This window comes from Columba livia, chromosome 1, assembly GCF_036013475.1.
Source record: "Columba livia isolate bColLiv1 breed racing homer chromosome 1, bColLiv1.pat.W.v2, whole genome shotgun sequence".
In the NCBI taxonomy this organism is placed as follows: Eukaryota; Metazoa; Chordata; class Aves; order Columbiformes; family Columbidae; genus Columba; species Columba livia.
The window spans coordinates 106,181,935-106,200,202 of NC_088602.1; the positions used below are offsets into that span (position 1 = coordinate 106,181,935).

General features: G+C 47.4%; 1 protein-coding gene and 1 long non-coding RNA gene across 3 annotated transcripts in view; both read right to left on the reverse strand.

Moving 5' to 3' along the window:
- The window catches only part of PTCHD1 (patched domain containing 1), a 39,829-nt gene extending 36,328 nt beyond the window's left edge, over positions 1-3,501 (reverse strand). The window contains exon 1 of the mRNA XM_065071167.1: positions 2,550-3,501. Within this exon, the coding sequence (XP_064927239.1) occupies positions 2,550-2,978 (429 nt within the window). The 5' untranslated portion in view covers positions 2,979-3,501. The remainder of the gene's footprint in view (positions 1-2,549) is intronic.
- Positions 3,502-9,280: 5,779 nt separating this feature from the next.
- LOC110359667 (uncharacterized) lies at positions 9,281-15,491 on the reverse strand. 2 transcript variants are annotated; one of them, XR_010474102.1, is made up of 5 exons: positions 14,631-15,491; positions 14,367-14,544; positions 13,727-13,880; positions 13,315-13,477; positions 9,281-12,207 (listed from the first exon to the last, which is right to left on the reverse strand). It is a non-coding gene; the product is annotated as an uncharacterized LOC110359667 (long non-coding RNA). The 2 variants fall into 2 exon arrangements; XR_002415010.2 differs by lacking the exon at positions 13,315-13,477 and having other exon boundaries at positions 14,631-15,486.
- Positions 15,492-18,268: the final 2,777 nt, after the last annotated feature.

Here is an 18,268-nt window from a genome sequence, read left to right on the forward strand (position 1 = left end):
CCCCGTGACTGGGGTAGCTGTAGCAGTTCAAGGCTCATTCCCTTCCCTCCTTGGCTGGTGAGGTGGGATACAGCAGGTAAGGAAACTGAGAAGAGATGCTGCAAGAGCAGCCAGCACCTGCCTAGGCCAACCATCCTTCTGTGTCTGCCATCCTCCTGCAAGTGTGTGGAGATGCAGCAACAACAATGCAGGAGGAGCCAGTGTCCAATCTCATGCCTCTTCTAAAGCAACACCTCTCCCTTGGGGAGGTCATCCTTCTCCAGAAAAGGAAAGATAAGCAAATGCTGCCATATAGGTTCTCTGCCCAGACCATGCCTAAATGGCAAGGTTTTCAGGAATGCAGGTGAGATTACTCCACAGTTTCACCCAGGACACTTATTTACAAGCACGGCAGTTTGAGTTGGTTGGCTCTGGACTGGGGCTTGGGGTATGAACTTCAGATGCCTTTGCTCTCTTCTTCCCTCCATGCAAGTGGACACATACAGGAAAACCTGGATGGCTACTTTTCTCTTTCCTTGTCCCTTAGTGAGTCTGGTTGATGCAAAATGATGTAGCCCTGCGTCACCACGGACATAACAATATCGGGGGGTGGGAGCTCTCCCTCCTGTTTTGCTGTGCTTTGACCTGCAGGGCCATCCATAGGGTTGGACAGGCAGCTGCCCAAGCCTGGCTCTACCCACAAACAGAAGAATAATTAGGACAAAGAATGTAATATATTCTACACAAGACATACTGGAATTAATTAGATAAATAAAGAATTGGAAATAATGCATCACATATGCACATCAGATTAGCAGTAAGAGTAAATAGTCAAATGGCAATGGCGCTCATTATCTCAGTAAATGGAAAAAAATAATTTTGTCGGCAAATTCTGTCTATTAAAAATGAGGCGGTGTTAAGAGAGAACTTTCTAAGTTATAGCTCTTCTGCTATGTGATAAATCTTACGCAGAAGTTTGCTTGTGGAAAGATTGAGAGTACCATTTATTTGTGTGTCACCATGCTATTGATAAAACTACAGATCTCCAGAGAACGCAGTACAGAGAAAAAAATCCATTATCATTATTATCCTATGACTGAGTAAATGTGCACATACTGGATGCGAATGCAATTCATGGTACAAGAAAATGAAGGAATGAAAATCATCTCTCTGGAGTTTTCTCGTTCACCAGTAACATTCCTGTTACTGTACTTAGTGAGTCGATGCTCATTAAATCTGTTTGCTGATTACTGTTGGGTAATATGTCAACAGCAAAAAAAAAAAAAAAAAGGCAAAACATAAAATACTGAGTGGCTCTGCACTGTAGTTCTGTATGTGGCTACAGTGGAAATAAAATACAAATAAATCCACTGTAACAGTTATTTCCATGTTTAGTAAAGAGTGAGGTCTTCCCAAAGTCTCTTCCAATAGGTATTTGCATCTATTTTCTCATTTTAGAAGAGACACTCCCTGATGTTACTAAAATAATTAACATTTGCTTCTGTATGGGCTGACAGTTTGACATTTGGGGTGGGGGGGAAGCAATACTGAGTCTCTGGGGTTTCCACAAGGCAACAGCAAAAATGTGCAGGATTGAGCTAGCCACACCTCTGGTTATTTGTAAATGTTCCTTTCCTTTTTCTTCAGTGAACAAGACCCTCTTAACATACAGTTTTTGCACCCGTCCTCCGTTTTTCCATGATTGATCAAAACTACCGGGGTGCAAACTAGAGTAGCAGCTTCAACAAATGCAGATTTCTGACATGTTATGACATACAGTACGGTGAGATGTCCTGTTAGATCGTGACTCGCACACTGTGCCGCTCAAGTGACAGGGAAAGATGCTGCCCGCTCTAACTTGAACCAGCAGCACAGGCTGCATGCACCATGCCTGCAGCTGAGCTGGATTTTTCTTCATCTATGAAACCAGCATTTTCTGTGATGGTGGGCTGGGAGTGGAGAGGAAAAAAAAAATACTACCCGCTAAAAATAATCAGCTGAGTTATGTCATTTGCCTTCATGAGCTGTGAGAAGGTTTTGTGCTACCCCTCTCCAAGCAGAAAGTGCATTCCAGACAAGGCAGCAGCCCCCAAAAGCGTTGTCAGCAGCTTGGCAGATTGGTACCTAACTGCTTTTGAAGTTTGAGTTTATCAACCCGAGTCGCCTTAACTCGGGAGGACGACTGCGAGTATAGAGGCACTGAAAAATTATCTAAGCAAGTACCCTGCCCTTCTCGCTCACCCAAAGCAAATAAGCCCAAAAGATGGGGGAAAAAAAAAGATGAAAAACCCAAAACGGGGGCGGGGGGGATAGCGGAGCCGCCAGCGAGGGCAGGGAGCGCGGTGCCGGCTCCCGCGGCGGGCACCATCCCAACTGTTGCGGGGAGGTGACTGCGTGGCTGCGGTGGCAGCGCCGGTGGCGGGCGGGCAGAGGTCGGCGTGCACGGGTGGGTCCGTGCGGGCGAGCAGGTGCGGGGACCGGGCTCGGAGGTGGCAGGCAGTAGGGCGGGATGCGGGGAGCCGGACCAGGCGGGGTGGTGGTGCCCGGGGCCGGGGACCCGCCGCGGTTACCTTAAGGATGAGATCGGTGTGGTGCTGGTCCAGCATGTTGGCCTTGCGGAAGGAGGTGATGATCACCCTGCCGTACCTCCCCGGCGTCTGCAGGTCGGAGTAGAGCCGGTGCTTGGAGCGGTTCACCGGGAAGAGGCTGTCCACCAGGTTCCTCTCGATCTTGGCCAGGCTGTGCGTGGGGGCCAGGAGGTGCTCCACGCTCTCCTCCACCTGGTAGCGGCTGAAGCTGGCGCCCAGCAGGATGGAGATGAGCACGGGCGCCGAGGCGAAGAACACCGGGTGGCTGGCGACGAAGTGGCCGAGCCGGGAGAAGGACGTCCCCAGCCCCCTGTGCAAGACCTGCCGCAACATCCTAGTGCGGAGGGCGCGCAGGAAGGCGAGCGCCGCGCCGGGGCCCCCGCAGCTCCCCCACGGCCCCCGCAAGACCATGGGGCAGCCCCCGCCGGGCGCCGCCTCCCCGCCGGCCGCGGCTGCGGGGGGCCGGGGGCCGCCGCCGCGCGTGTGTGTGTGCGTGCGGTTTGTGTGTGCGCGCCTGCCCGCCGGTCTGCCTGCGCGGGGCGGCTCGGGCTCTCGTCCTCCAGCAACGGCGCCGTACCCGAGCGGAGTTTCCCTGCGCCTCGTTGCCTGACTTGCCAACCCTCCGCTCCTCGCCGCGGCCGCGGAGCGGCGGCGCGGACCGCCGCGGGGGGCAGCCCCGCCGCCGCGGCCCCGCCGCCCCTCGCCGCGGGATGGGGAAGGGGCAGCCGCCGCTCAGCGCTCCCCGCCCCCGCCGCGGAGTTTGCGCGGGAGCGGGGCTGCCCGGAGACTGCTGACTAATCCCCCGGCCGCGGCAGGCGGGGCGGGCGCGGAAAGCCCTCCGCGGCGCCCCCGCCGCCCTCCGCCCAGGGGCGCGGGGCCACGCCGGGCGCCGCCTAGCACGGGGCGGCGGGGCGCAGCGCGGCGCCTCCCGCCGGGGCCGCCCCGCGGGCCGCGCTCGGGACGCCGCGGCGCGCCCCGCCCCGCCCGGCTCCCGGTCGGCTCCGCCCGCCGCCGCCGGCTCCGCCGCGCCGCCACATCCCCGCCCGCCCGGGCCACCGCCCCCGGGGCGGCCGGGTAGCGCAGGCTGCTCGCGTCCCCGACGGGCGGGCAGCGGGGGCGCGGAGCGGCCGCCTGTCCGCGGAGGGGGAGTTGGGTGTGTTTCTTGGGGAGCTTTGGCTCGGGGAACCGCCACGAGAAACGTCTGTGCGCTTTCCCCCGCGGCGGGCACGGGCCGCGTCACGGGGTGTCCGACGGCGTACACCGAGTTCCCGGCGCGCAGCCCACCGCGGCGGCACAGCCCGCCGGCTCCGCGCCGCACGAGTGGGCATGTGCGAGAGGCGCCGCACATGCCCACTAGGGAGGGCGGGCGCCGGCAGGGAAGATGCCTGTGCCAGCCTCGTTGTCCCCGGCCGCCCGGCACCGTCCCCGGAGACGCCCTGGACTGCCCCGGTACCTCCCCGCGCCGGGAGTCCCGGCCGCCCGCCGTGTCGTGCCCGGGAGCGCGCTGCCGCTCACCGAACCGCAAGCCGGCAACCCCGGCAGCGCCTCCCGGGAGCGTGTGGCTCAGCACTTTGCCCACCTGTGCTTAGTTCACCCTGTCCCCCCGTGGGGGAGCGATCGAGAGGGGCGGCCTCGTCTTTAGACACAAATTGCAATTCAATAACAGAAAGGAGCAGAAGTGCTCGTGGTGGTCGCATCCGCTTTGGCTGTTGCCATGTTCGGGCACACTGGCACCTACCGTTGTCAACTGGCCATGGGTGTTATTTGGCAAACCAAAGGTGTTGGTATTACGAGTCCAGTTACTTCTCAGGCCGGTGGTTTTACAAATGGGCAAAAAGGAAGTTTCTGTCTGACAGCTCTTACACCTGTTGCTGAGTGAAACAGCAGCAGCTCCCTGTTTTGGTTATTGATAGACTGACAGTCATCCTTCCTTTTACATTTTGGTAGTGTCTGACCTAAGCTAATGTTTTGTCACAGATGCTTCGTGCACAAAACCTCCTTGACATCATTCCTGTCTCTTCACTCACGGCTAGCTCACACAGCTTGAATGCTAAACTCTTTCTGTGTTTCACTGCTTCTAACAGTAAGCAAGTGAACAGCTTGATTAAGCAGTGCCCTATTACAGCTGGTAAGGTCCTCACATCCCCTGGTTCTTCTGGTGTTTGTGCCCAAGCCCAGGAAGTGCTCCTGGAAGAGCCCTGCCTGCAGGGCCAGTGTGGCTGCACACTGGGGTTTGTAATACCATCATGACTCTGTTTGGGTCTGCTCCCAGAGGATCATAAAATCATAGAATAGTTTGGGTTGGAAGGGACCTTCATAGGTTATCTAGTCCAACCCCCTGCAATGAGCAGGGACATCTTCAGCTAGATCAGGTTGCTCAGAGCCCTGTCCAGCCTGGCCTGGAAAGTCTCCAGGGATGGGGCATCTACCACCTCTCTGGGCAACCTGGGCCAGTGTTTCACCATCCTCATTGCAAAACATTCCTTCCTTATGTCTAGCCTGAATCTCCCCTTTATTAGTTTAAAACCATTACCCATTGTCCTTTTGTAACAGCCCTGCTAAAAGGTCTGTCCCCATGGAGGTGGGTCCCCATTGCTTGTTCTACATCAGTTTAAGAAAAAAAATAATTTGAAGAAAACATCAAAGATGGAAATAGAAGCAGAAGCACAGATATAGGACAGTATTGGGCCCAAGTTTGAGTAAAGTTTGGTACCAGGTCAGGCCTCAGAGCCCAGGTCTCTTGTCTCCCAGTGGAGCACTCTCCCCTCTCTGCCTGTTTCCAGCTGTACATCGAGCACAGTCACGTTGTATACTGGGAGAAACATCAGGGTGTGCCTAGTGCCTCATGTCATTAGCAACAAGTAAACAAGTAAAGAACTTTTGTCATTGCTGCTGACAGTATAATCTGTGCTGATTTTATTTTTTTTTTTGTCTCCATTAAACATATTTTATCATTATTAAAAATAAAGGGGATTATTAATCATTTCAGTAACCAGCCAGTGACCGATTCGCAATTCTCCAGAGTCTCTCAGGTAGTAGAAGGTACTTTAAGGGCATGACATCCAGCCCAGTTCTCAGCACAGTAACATTTGGTAAGCTATAGGTGACTCCGGGAAGAATAGATCCACTTTGCGGGGGCAGATAGGGAAACTGACGTATCAGCAGTTCTGCTGGATGTTGCTCTGTCTTCTCAGACCAGTGTCTGTTTTATTGCCTACTGTAACCAGCATCAGGCTGCACTGTTAGCTGTGGTGGAAATGACATCTTTCCAAAGGTAGTCATGGTTTTTTCCCCCGCCACAAAATTCTGGCTCCCCTTGGCCCAGGGAATTGCCTTGCCTTTGCCTGTGGGGTTGCCCATAGGGGAGGGATATATAGGGGTGGGATGTGAGGCAGTTTGACATGTGCTGCTGGAAACACAGCTCAGCTGTCTGTGCTGTAACCACACCGAGTGGGATGTTACAACACTGCGAGCATCCCATGGATGCTATGAAATCAGAGGGGAAGACTTCTGTGTACTCCTGATTCTGCAGATGGTGAAATCAGCTTGTTACTGTCCGTCACTGCTCTGGCACTCCAAAAATTGCCATCAAAATAGGTTCTGTGTTGATATGGTTGTCAGGAGCGGAGCAGCTGGAGGCCTCCCACAGTACTCTGTGAGGAGCAAAGCGTGGCTGAGCTCTCGCCTCTGCTGTAGGGAAAAGCTCCAGTAACTGGAGCTCTTGCCGCTAACTTGTGCTGGGCTGTCCGCATTTACCTGCCAAGCCTTAACCTGCTGGAAGGGCAGGATTTGTGTCATGTATACGTGCTACTTTGCTACAGCTCTCAATGGCTCTTTAGAAAATAGATAATGATGTCTCATTGCTCTAGAGAGTTTCCAAACTAAATTAAGAAGAGAACGATGGGAAGAGATGACCATACAAAGAGGTGCAGATGCGGGGAAGAGGGATAATGAGGGGGAGGCCAATGTGATTATGTCCTTTCAAAGCAAACGCCTCAGGGCAGCTACTTTTGGGGACAGAGTCTAAAAGGGAGATGGGGAAGACGTGACTCATAAAGACAGCATCTGCACAGGGTTCAAGACTGCTCTGAAGAGCAGACCTGTCCACTGTGAAACATTTGTTGATTCTAAAACCTGTGCAAAGAGACTGCCTCAACCCATGCTCAAGAGCTCTGAAGGCCAAACAGGTCCAGTGGCTTAGCATGAGTCCATGCTGTCGTTCCTGGGGTCTTCAAGGCCTGGGTGAGTCAAGAACCCCCCCGCCCAGGCAACAGGCTTTAGCCTTTCATGAGCATGAGCAGGATGCTTTGAACATCCATAAATGAGCATCCCTCTATGCATCTGCTCAAATCTTGTTATGACAGCAAGTTTTAAAACTAATGTGAGAGGAGGAAGTGGACAAGCTTTTATTTAAAATAACCTCATCCTCCTACTTCCAAAAGCTGAGAGAAGTGTTGGAGGAGGGGATTCCTGATAAGTAACTTCAGATGAGTGAAGAGGGCCTAAGGGGAAAGGAAAGGTGGCAGGAGCAGCTGGGATGGCTGTGGGAGGTATGCAGAGAATCAGGAATTTGCGTTGTTTAGTTAGGCATGAAGAACCAGAGAAGATATTTTAGGAGTGCATGCAGGGGATTTAGTGCTGCAAATGAGGAATGATTTTTGCAACAAAGCACTGAGCAATGTGTGATGCAGGTTCCAGCTGGAGCTTGGAGAGAATGAGGTTACCTATGGTGAGGAGATGGGTAACAAACACCTTTTTTTTTTAAAAAAAAAGGGAACAAAGAAAAAAATTCAAGGAGAGTTTAATAATTATGGCTGGATTCTTAAGGGATGCAAAACCTTTTTCACTAAAGTTCTCTGCATTACACCCATTTATGCCTGCTGAAAGTCTGGCTGGTGACGTGCAAAAACATTATGCTTTGTTCCAAGGGATGAGAACGACATGTAGCCAGCCCACCCAACCGAGCCCTGCTCTGTATTTCTTGGCCTTAGGTCTGGGACCTGGGCCAATGCCAATTAAATTGGTGAGGGCACAGACAAGGTTAACAGCAAAGTTAATCTCCCATTGCTGATTGGTGAGAGAACCTCATGACTTGTAGCTTTTGTCCATTTGCAGTTAACAGAAAAGTGAAGCAGAAGGAAGCTATCTCTTTGTTTCCAGCCTGAGTCCCATCACAGTAGGAAGATTACCCCAAAGTATCCATTTCTTCACTGATACGTGCAGCACTTCTCCCACAAGGATGGCAATTTTCTTGTACTGAGAAGGACTTTCTAGAAGCAGCCATGGGAAATTGTAGGCTGGTCTCAGTGAAGTTAATAGTTTGTATTTAATAAACGAAACTGTTAATGTTTCTCTTATCTCCTCAGTCCTACCTTCTCTTGGCTGGCACCAATGAGTGCAGCATCATGGGCATGAACAGCATGATCACAGTCTGAGAACCCCAACACTAAGGTGATTTTTTAAACTCTGCAATCAGAGAAAGCAGAATTTTTAGCATGTGTGATCTCTTTCAGAACAAGTCTTTTGGGGCATGAAGGATGGGGTTACATGAACAATGCCTGCCTTCTTAACCCAATGGACAAACCGTGAAGCAATACTCTACCAAGGTATGGCCACACATTTTGCAATCCATATCCACAGATTTCATTGCCAGGATTCAAGATGGCCGATTCCTTACCTCCTGAAACAGGCTACTGACAAAATCAATTGTGTTGAAATTTTCCTTTCAGCATGTGTAAGCCCCTAGTGTTCACCAAACGGAATGGAAGAGAGAGGTAAAGATGAAGAAAAGCTATAGCTGTGCACGCACTTTGGCTTTTCGCTCCCCAGTGCCCTGACGTTCTGCCACCCGTGACAGGACATACACGCCCTAATTGGACTTGCTAATGCAGATCTTGGGAGAAGTCCTAGGAACTGGAATATTGGTTTGCATCAGCTAAAAGGACAGAAATCCTCCCTCCTGCTCCTGCATGACATCTCCTTTTTGCTGCCTGTCCTGTAAAGTGCACATACGTAAATGCTCCTTTCTGGCCTGTTCCTCTTTCTGGATAGAGAGATATATAAAAAGAATGTAAATTACCAAGGAATACTTAGACAGCTGGCACCTGATTCTTTCCTGAGTGCCCTGATGGTCACTCTTCAGCAGCTCTTTGCTGATTCATGAGGACTGCTAAGAGCAAGCGCGTGTGACTTATCTTTCATAGAGTGTAATAAAAAGAGGGAAGTGCCCTGTGTGGCTGGAACTGCAGTTCTGTGGTCTGTCTCTGAGATGCTCCATTAGCCTGCTGCTGGCAGCGATGACACAAAAACTGGAAATCCCCGATTGTACCATTAACATGAACAGATTGAAAAAGCAAACTGGAATGTAACAGGGAGTCTGCGCTTTTTTTTCCTCTGCTTGTATGAAAACTCAGTAGAGGGGAAGGATGGTTCTGTTCCCTTGCATATTGGCATAGCCTACACAAAAACACAGCTCTGCTTTTATTAGTGTTCTCCCATGTTATGTCAGGTCTAGATTTACTTCTTAAGCTGAAGCCTTTGAACCATCACTCTCTGGCTATATTTTTGGCTAGGCCATCTGATATTTGTGGTTGAACAGATTAGTAATCATGGCTTCTCACCTGTTTATTTTAAAACAGGGACTGCTGACACTTCTACTATCCTTAGGGAAGGGTTTTTCCTTCGCCATAAACAATAACAGCCTGAAAAAAGTCTTTCCTTGCAGAAAGATGGATTAAGTTTTTATTTTGAAATGCGGCCTAAATAGTCCTGATGTACTGAAATGTTACAGCTAATATAAGCAGACGAGCCAATTTACAGCTTTCATACTACATTTTAAGAAACAAAACAAGCAGACAAGACAGCACAATAAATCTGCCTGGTGTCCTAGTCTGGTTGTTAACTGAATGCAGTTGTATCAGATAACTGGATGATACAGCTTCCTAAAAAACAGGAAATGCACAAATTTTGTCAAGTTCATGAATTTTTCCAAATAAGTAGAGGACATACTTAAACAATATTTGCCTTGGAAAAAAGTCTGTGAGCCAAAGAAGAAACATAGCTGTGGAGGTGCTACCCTGTGTACATAATATAAAGTTCATATTAGAATAACCCCAGTGATACTAGAAAAACAATTATATCATTCAGGATTCAAGGGAGCAAAAGAAAAAAGAGGTATAATTTGTGAATCAACTGTTTTAGAAAAATAGGAAATTGTAATTTAATTATCACACTTAAATCTATAAAATGTATGGGTTCTTTGCTAAAGCACTGGTTTAAGAAATAAACAAGTTTAAGTACAAAATAAAACATTACTGGGAGTTTAGTAAATATGCCTGGAGTTGCTGAGATTTTGGCAGATTGTAATTCCCAGAATAGTGTAAATGTTTTTAATGTGTTGTTGTGTTTTTTTTTTTTTTGTGTGTGTGTGTGTGTGTGTGTGGTTTATTGTTGTTGTTGCTGTTGTTTGTTTGTTTGTTTGTTTCCCTCTTTATGTGTCTTAATAGAAAACTGGGCAAAACAAGATAGTTGCAAGTGAAAGCAGAAGAAAACACATGGAGCTATTGAAATGGGCTAGCATCTGGTATATGGCACATATGGAAATACTTTTATTTATCTATATTTACATAGACAGCCTTAAGTGAAATAAAGGGACATTTAAGTCAGATACTAGCAAGACCTTTCAACAGTAACATCTTTCTAATAGCAATGTGGAGCACTAGGGTCACCTGGGAAGGGTGTAGGCTTTCCAGTGTTGAGGGATTTTAAAAGCAAGCTGGATAAATGTGTCAGGTGTGATGTAAGTATTGCTAAGCCTACCTTGGAGTAGAAAAATGGACTAGGTGTCCTTCAGGTCTCTGTCAGCCAGCACTATTTCCTGTGACTCTAGGATGTAGCCAAAGGATAGGCTAAGTGCTACACATCCACTTCTGATGAAGTATAAGAAAAACAGTCTGTGATGTGGAGATGCAGAGACACACTTATTACTAAGCAAGAGGACAGCTCCTCCACAGCTCACCTACAAGAACAGAAAACGTGGGCTTCGTGGTGGTCCCTGTCACACCAGCCAAACTGTATAGAGGAGGCTGATCAGCCTAATTCTCCCCTGTCCTACTGCTTCACATTCTGACTTATGTCCCCTTTATAGCCTTTGGCTAGGCTTTGTGTCTCTAAAGCTGTTAGTAAAGACAATTATCTAAATATAAATTACAGATGTACAGCTTTGGGACAGCACACTCTGACTCAGAATCGTCTTCATACTGCTCTGTCACGTTCTCCCACCTGCATCTAGATTGGATATTGAGTCATATTGACAGTGTAGTTGGCTATAAAGCAAGAGACCTTCAGTAAAGGACATAAAAAAAAAATAATCTTAATTTTTCTCCAGTCTTTCAGAATGTTTATATGAACTTGTATCAGATTGACTAGGTTTTGGACAAAATCACAGAGGTTTTGTATCATTTACAGGATGCTGCACAGATGATGGAACAAGAACTGAAAGCTGTAGGATGAGGTCCTACAACTGCTGTATGGTCATGGTCAATTCACTGTTAATCCCCCTTTGCCTCAGTTTCTCCATCTTTAAAACTGGGATAAGAAAGCCTGTCTGCCTCTCAAAGAGAGTGGAATGAGCATAATCACCAATTTAACACCACTTAGGAAATAAAATACGATATACCAACATGGAGCTGTAGAGTATTCAGACCAGAGAACCCTTATTTGTAAGATCATTCTTAATGTTATGTTTTGTTATGCTCTATCAATTGTTATTAAATGTAAAAATGAGCCAAGTAATACAATGAAAAGTAAAGGGGAAGTGAGTCTTAATTGCTCTTTAACCAGCCCATTTTCAGCTTCCCACAAAAATATGCATCCCATGTGGCCATTGTCCCAGCGCTGCCCCAGTGCTTTCTCAGCATATATAAGGCAAGTGCACCAGGTATGTTCTTGGTATGAGTTTGGATGTACCTCCACACTGTTTCTCTGCTGTACCTTGAGCTGCTGCTGTCCTTTCTGCCTGTCACAAACATGCCTTTCCCCTGCATTGCTGTAAGTAACCATGAATGAAGTCAGGGACTGGCTACAATCAGGATAAAATAGTGGAAGAGGACCAATTAGGACCTTTAAGTAGCAAAACGAACAAACAAAACAAAACAGCTGCATTACTTCAATGTGGGGGATTTGCCATTCATGCATCCCTTATGTTACATGTGATCACTGAAAACCTAGCCCAGCCATATTTGAATAGCCCTTAAAAATGTCCAGTTACTTGCTTTCTCCATGTTGCCACGTAAAGAACATGCAGGACAGTAGCTGAAGAGTTCTTTGAGGACTATGTTTAGGGTGAGACAACAGTCTGCCTGGCTTTATTTTTAAGCACTAAAAATCTCTCATGACAAAGCACGGAATGTACAGTGCTGGAAGAAACCCACTGCAGTAAGTCACAGGTGTACGTTTTACGAGCAGGTGGAATGCATGCAGCATTTGATAGAGAGCACTTATTCTTAAGTTGTACATTTTCAGTTCAGAAGCATTAGATATTTAAGCAGGTGTGTATTCAAAGCAAGAAAACATCACGTTTCTTTTTCTCTTGCATGGTTTTCATAGGAGTGGCTTGGTTTTCCAGTTGTTTCTGGTGTTCCTGAGATAAAAACAGAAGGAGGGAATTATCCTACTGTACAACGTACATCTGATCTTCAGAGGGTTTTCGGGTTTGCTTTCTGTGAAAGCTGCACTCCAAATGGTGCTTTCTGCTCACGAATACAGAATTATATTACTACTGTAAATGTAACATGTTATTTTACATTTTAATCGAGGAGCTGGAGTTCTACCCGGGTAAGTGCCCATCAGCATTAGATGACACACAATTAAAGCAGAGTGTCAAAACCTAATTTTCTAAGGCAAATGTTTAAAATCGCATATGTGCCTATTTTTGGATCAAAAGCCTTTATCAAGCTGTACACTGGCTTTCCTAGCAAATACGAACGTGCACACCATAGCAGTATGAATCATCAGCTTGCCTCTGATCAGAATTCAGGGTATATTCTGATTTGTGTATAATACTAAATGAGTTTGGCTTTGCACCTAAAAGCACACACTTTATTTTGACTGCATGGGAATATCATACGAGGAAAGATTGTTTTATATTTCAGTGAAATATGCTGTACATTTGAGGAAATCATTGAGAGTATTTTTTCCTCTAGGCTGCTGCAAGTTTATATTTTGGTTCATGGGAGATGAATGTTATTCCTAAGACTAAAACCAGTATTTCATTATTCAGTAATATTTATGTCACAGTAGTACTTAGAGCCCCCTCTTGCTGTTCCTGTAAAATTCTCCCCAAATTCACTAAATCATAATAATCTCAAAAGTCACTATTTGCACATACTTCTCAGATAGTTCCTAAGAGATGTCTTCTTAAACCACACTGTATTTAGCATGCTCAGTTTGGGGCTTTGCAATTGCTTTTTTTGGAAGCCAGGGGCTGCTCTGGTCCCTGGCAATTCTACTAACTTCAGAGAGATTGTTTTCCTTTTTCTTTTTTTAATTTCTTTTTTTTTAATGCATTCTCTTCTGATATCATGGAAGGTGAATTAGTCTGGCTGGAATGGAGAGGAACACAATTGCATGGAGATACAGAAATCTCAGGAAGCTGATGGGGAATAATGGTGCAGAGGGGAACTGGGACCAGCAGGTGGGATGTAACAGTAAGACAGTGAATTGCAGGCTTGGGGAACACATTACTTACAGGAGTGGAAAATAATGAGGGAGATGTGTCTGTAACCATCACCATGCATCCCCTCTCTTTGTATTCTTGGGTCTCTTCTGTTGCCAGAGTAGCAACAATCACAATAAAGGGAATGTTTCATCTTCCCTTGGAAAGTTTCCCTCTCAGCTTGTGAGGCTAAAATCTGTGTATTAAGAGTTCAGATCTGTCAATGGGTTCTCTGAGATGATACTACACACAGGAATTAATGTGGGGGAGGGGAAGCCATTTGCTTTGAAACCACCTCCCCCACCCCTTCCAGAATTTATATACATATATATATACAAAAAACATTCAGGTTGCAGAGTCAAGGACAGAAACTTTCAGCAACACCTGACTTGACATGCCAATACGACCTTAATTTGGCCTTGGTGTGCACACACATTTTACTTACATGGTAACAGATTAGCTTTTTTTAGGATGAAGCCCTTCCTTCTGAGGTGTCCAGGATCAATCAGGGACGGAGCTAGAGTTGCACAAGGAATGAGTCTGTTCCCTGGAGGCCAGATCCTGCGTCATTTGCTGTAGGTGCTGGAAGGAAACTGTGACTGGAAAAGAAGAGCAAAGAGAAAAACAAGAGGAAAGATTCATGAGTTACCTAGACGTACACCCTCTTGCAAATGAGATTTTGCCCTTGCTTCTCATTTCTATGTCTGATTATATGGGGGATTCTGATACTTAAAGAGCTGTAAAGCATGATTTTATCTGGGTGAAAGTATGATAGGAGAGGGCTTGAGTGGGGAAGAGCTGCAGTGAGGTGGAAGAACTCAGCCTTGGCTGATGAAATGTATCTGTCTTCTTGTCAGGTCTGGGAGATGCCCTGAGTGAAAGAGAAAATCAAGATAAGTGCCACTAATCCCTGGGTCGCTGACCTGTAGCTAGGTGGCTTGGAATGGCCTGGACAGAGGTGAAACTGGCTGTAGCTTGAGAGAGGAGGAAAGGGAGCGGGATATGAAGAGCGGTCAGGCTCTGGCACAAGCAAGCTCACAGATATGAGGAAAAAAAAAAAAAGAAAAAGGAGGAGAAAGGAAAACCTTCAGGAAGGTGGAATTTGGGTTGAGAATGATTGCTAAGTTCCACTTTCTCTTGGTAAATCTTCACTGTTTCTTCCCATTTGCCACTGGTGTGGCTCTGCTGCTTTTAGTGGTCTTTGGGGATGCCACCAGCCCATTGATGCATCGGTCTCCACAGGCTGTAAACACAGAGGATCACCTGGGGCGAAGAAAAGTCTGTTAGTTTTAGTAGAGAAAACAGTGCTTTCCATTTACGCTGACTGCGACGTCGTAGCTTCCCCTCACCTCCCGTTCTTGGAAAGAGCCTCTGAAGGAGCTCGCTGGCTGCCACCGCTCGGGGCCGCCGCGGGCCGTGCCCGCCGTCCCCGCAGGCAGCAGGGAGCCCTGCGCCTTTCCCTTCTGGGGGGACACAAAAAGGGGGTGGCGGGGAGGGAAGGCGCCAGCGGACGACGGCCGGGCGGCGGCGGCCACGGGGCGGCGGTGTTGGCGCAGCGCTCCCGCGGGCTTCGCGGGGCCGGGCGGGGGTCGGGGCTGCGGCCCGGGCCGGTGCCATGAGCGCCTTTCTCCGGGCTCTGGCTCTCGGCCCCCGCTTTGCACTCCCGGCTGTGGAAGTTCCTCCCACAGCAGCCAGTGCAGGGGAGCACGGACTGCCGGGCGCTGCGGGGCTGCCTGCCGCTGGGCAGGGGAGCAGGAGAGGCCCCGGAGGCGGGCGGTGCCGCGTTTTGTGCCGCTTTGGGAAGACAAGTCAAAATCAGCGCCGTGGCTGAGAAAGCAGTTGGTGGTGCTGGTGTGAGGCTGCATTAAGCGTGTGGGTGGTACCCAGCCAGCATATCGAATACGCAGCAATACAATATTTCTACTCGAAAGAAATGTTCAGGCTCTATTTTTTTTTGTGTGTGTGTTGGGTTTTTGTTTGTTTTGCTTTGCTTTCCCCATCTTCCAGACACAGGTAGATACCCCTGCAGAGAAGAAGGGCAAATCCAATACCATGGAGAAGCAAAAGCGAAGGTGTTGGCAGCCAGGGACAGCCCTGGTGTGGCACTGGAGTGTGGGAAGTCAAAGCATTTCTGAGCAGCGGCAGCGGCAGCCGCAGCAGCCGAGTGTCTCTGAGCAAGTGTCAGAGTGTCTTGGCAACAGTACTAAGATGTCTGCAACTTTCCTCCACTTATTCAAAAAAAACACGTCATGTAGGCAGTGCAGTGGTGCGTGAACACAGCGGTGTAGGCTTGGTTCTGAAATATTTGCATCGAGAGCAAAGGCTTGTTTGGTTGGTGTAGGGGGACTGAAAATTTTGTGACAGAGGCTATGGCATTTCTCTCTCTGGCCATTAATTGGTTGTTACAAATCTGCAGTGCAGTCATGGTCTGCCGTCTTTCCCCCCTCTCCCCCCCCTTCCTCTCCTTCAAATTATTTATTCTAATAGTAATATTAGTTCTAAGTGGTGTAGAACATGAACTAGTTTCTTTGGTAACCAAGTCAGTTACACACCCACACAAAGTTAGAATCTGCTAGGTGCAGACATTTTCTCTTTTAGAAAAGATGTGGGTTTTGAAAACCACAGCAGTAGGGCAGCAGTAGATGTTCTCAGGGAGTCATGCCAGAAAAAGTTCCATATACCATATGCAGATTTATATCTAAGTCTTGATCTTTTGTTTATAAGCACATATGGAACTTGAATATATTACCTATTTATTGATTTTTCCAGTGACTTCAGGATTATATACTTCTTTCTCATCCCAGTATTTCACCCTTCCCACTTTCTCCCTCACTCCTCCCCACTTGTATAAAATAGGTGGTTGTGAAAGAGCACGCAGTAGGAATACGGCACAGGTGGATAAGTGTGCAAATATATGCTGCGTTAATTCTTGCTTTATTTGGTGTAAGTAAAAATTTGCACTGTTCCTTAATCTGCCTCCTGAAATTACAGAGGTGAACTGCAGTGGCTTTTGTAGATGGCTTCTTTTTAGGGATTTAAATATAAAAGTGGCCTTTGTGTTCTTGGTAGCTTTTTGAAAGCAAATAGGTACATGTAGGATTAAAATTAATTTGTGAATATGAATTCTAAAGATTAATATGGCTAATAATCCCTGTCATACTGTCTTGATCACTATCAATAGTTTAGTCTATAGCAGAAGCAGAAGCTTGGAGACTTTTATGACACTTTCTCTAATGACATGTCAAATCCCCATGAAATTAAAACATGTAAGTTTTTAAACATACTTCCTTTGTTCCTGTATATGAGGCAAGATGGCACTAATACCTGAGAACTGAAAGGCAGCCATAAACAGAGGCTCAGCCTGACTCGGCCATTTCATTGTTTTTGTCTGAAGTCTTAAAATCAAACCAAACAATAAATAGGGAAGAGTGAATTAGACGATTTTACATTACTGTCTTGAATAATCACTCATAAAACTGAATGGTAGGTATTTTTTTAGTTAGATATGTTTTTTATGCTAATGTGATGCCTTTTAACTTCTTCCAGACTGGGAAAAGCCCGTCAGAAATACAGAGATCATCTGAAAGTACTCTTACGCAGTACTTGTTATTTCATAATATCCCTTCCCACGCCACAACAAAGTGCATAACATGCTGTGCAGTTCTGCACTAGAGACACGGAAATGTTGCATTTCCAGTTTACAGGAGCCTGATAAAGACTGAGCTGGGTGACGTGTGGTAATCACTTTTTGTAGTACCGCATATTTAGCATTTAATCCGTTATAAAGAATGGATAATGAAAACATCGGCTGGAAGAAAAGCCCAACTTGAAGAAAACAGACATGTATTGCTGTCCTCCTCTGGGTCACACGTCACCCTATTGCTACATCACTTTCTGAAGTCTGCAGAGAACATTTCTCTCCAGGCTTCTGCACATTCTGCTGTCTCCTCCTGGTGCCAGACACAGTCTTTTCTGCAGCATTGTTCTCAGGCGCTTCCCGTCTCTCATTGCCATAGAGACAGCATGTACCTATTAGAGACACGGCTGAGATGTGTTCACTCCAACCCAGGGGTAGCTGGAGAAGGCAGCCCATGAACCAACCCGTAGGCTACAGGTGCCCCGGAGAGGATTTTGTGGCCAGGTCCTGGCTGGTGTAGCTGTTTCAGTGTAGAAAGGCAACAGGCTCCAGAAATCCTCAGCAGGTGAAGCAAGCTCATGTGGCACAGCCAAAAACCTTAAGCAACTCATTCCCAATACCCTGGGTTATCTGAACCAAGGCCTAAACCAATTTCTGTTAAAGATGATGCACAGCATTGTTTCCTATATTCAATAATAACCAAAATGTTGCGTAGAGCAGGAAGGCTGCCCTTGTATTACAAGAGCCAAGCAAGGACTCAACTCAGTCTTGATTCCCCCTTCTGGTCCAGCATTTCTGTGTATCCCTGACCAAATTATCTCCCTCAGTTTCTTCTCTTCAGAATATGGGTATTATTTTCTTTTTCCACTGCGTACGGCAAGTGGGAGCGTAGGGCCATCATCCAGCCTCAGCTCCATGCACTTACACCCTGTCCAGTCAGTTTCACATTTGCTCCAGAGCTGTTTATTGCAGCCCCTGAGCAACTCAGCACTCTTGAGTACCTTTGGTGCCTTCCCATGGACATGTCATCTCCTACAGGTGGCGTAGACAGGCAAGCTCCAGGCCAGGTGCCTCAAAGCACAGTCTGTCATCAGGTGTCCTAAGTCTCACTTGTGTTAAGTAACATTGGCACTCTGGGTCTAAACTGCAGTTGGAGTAACAGGGATGTAAGTGCAAAATACATGGTGACGATGTTTACTGGGTGTAAGCCTAGGCTTAGTCCCAGACTTCAACTAGCACTGCTATTGTGATAGGAGTGTATATAGTTACGGTTCTGGTGAGCAGCAGCTCTAGAGCAGAACTGCAGAACTGCTGAGCTGTGCATGCTCTCTCCCATGCTTGCTGGCGAGC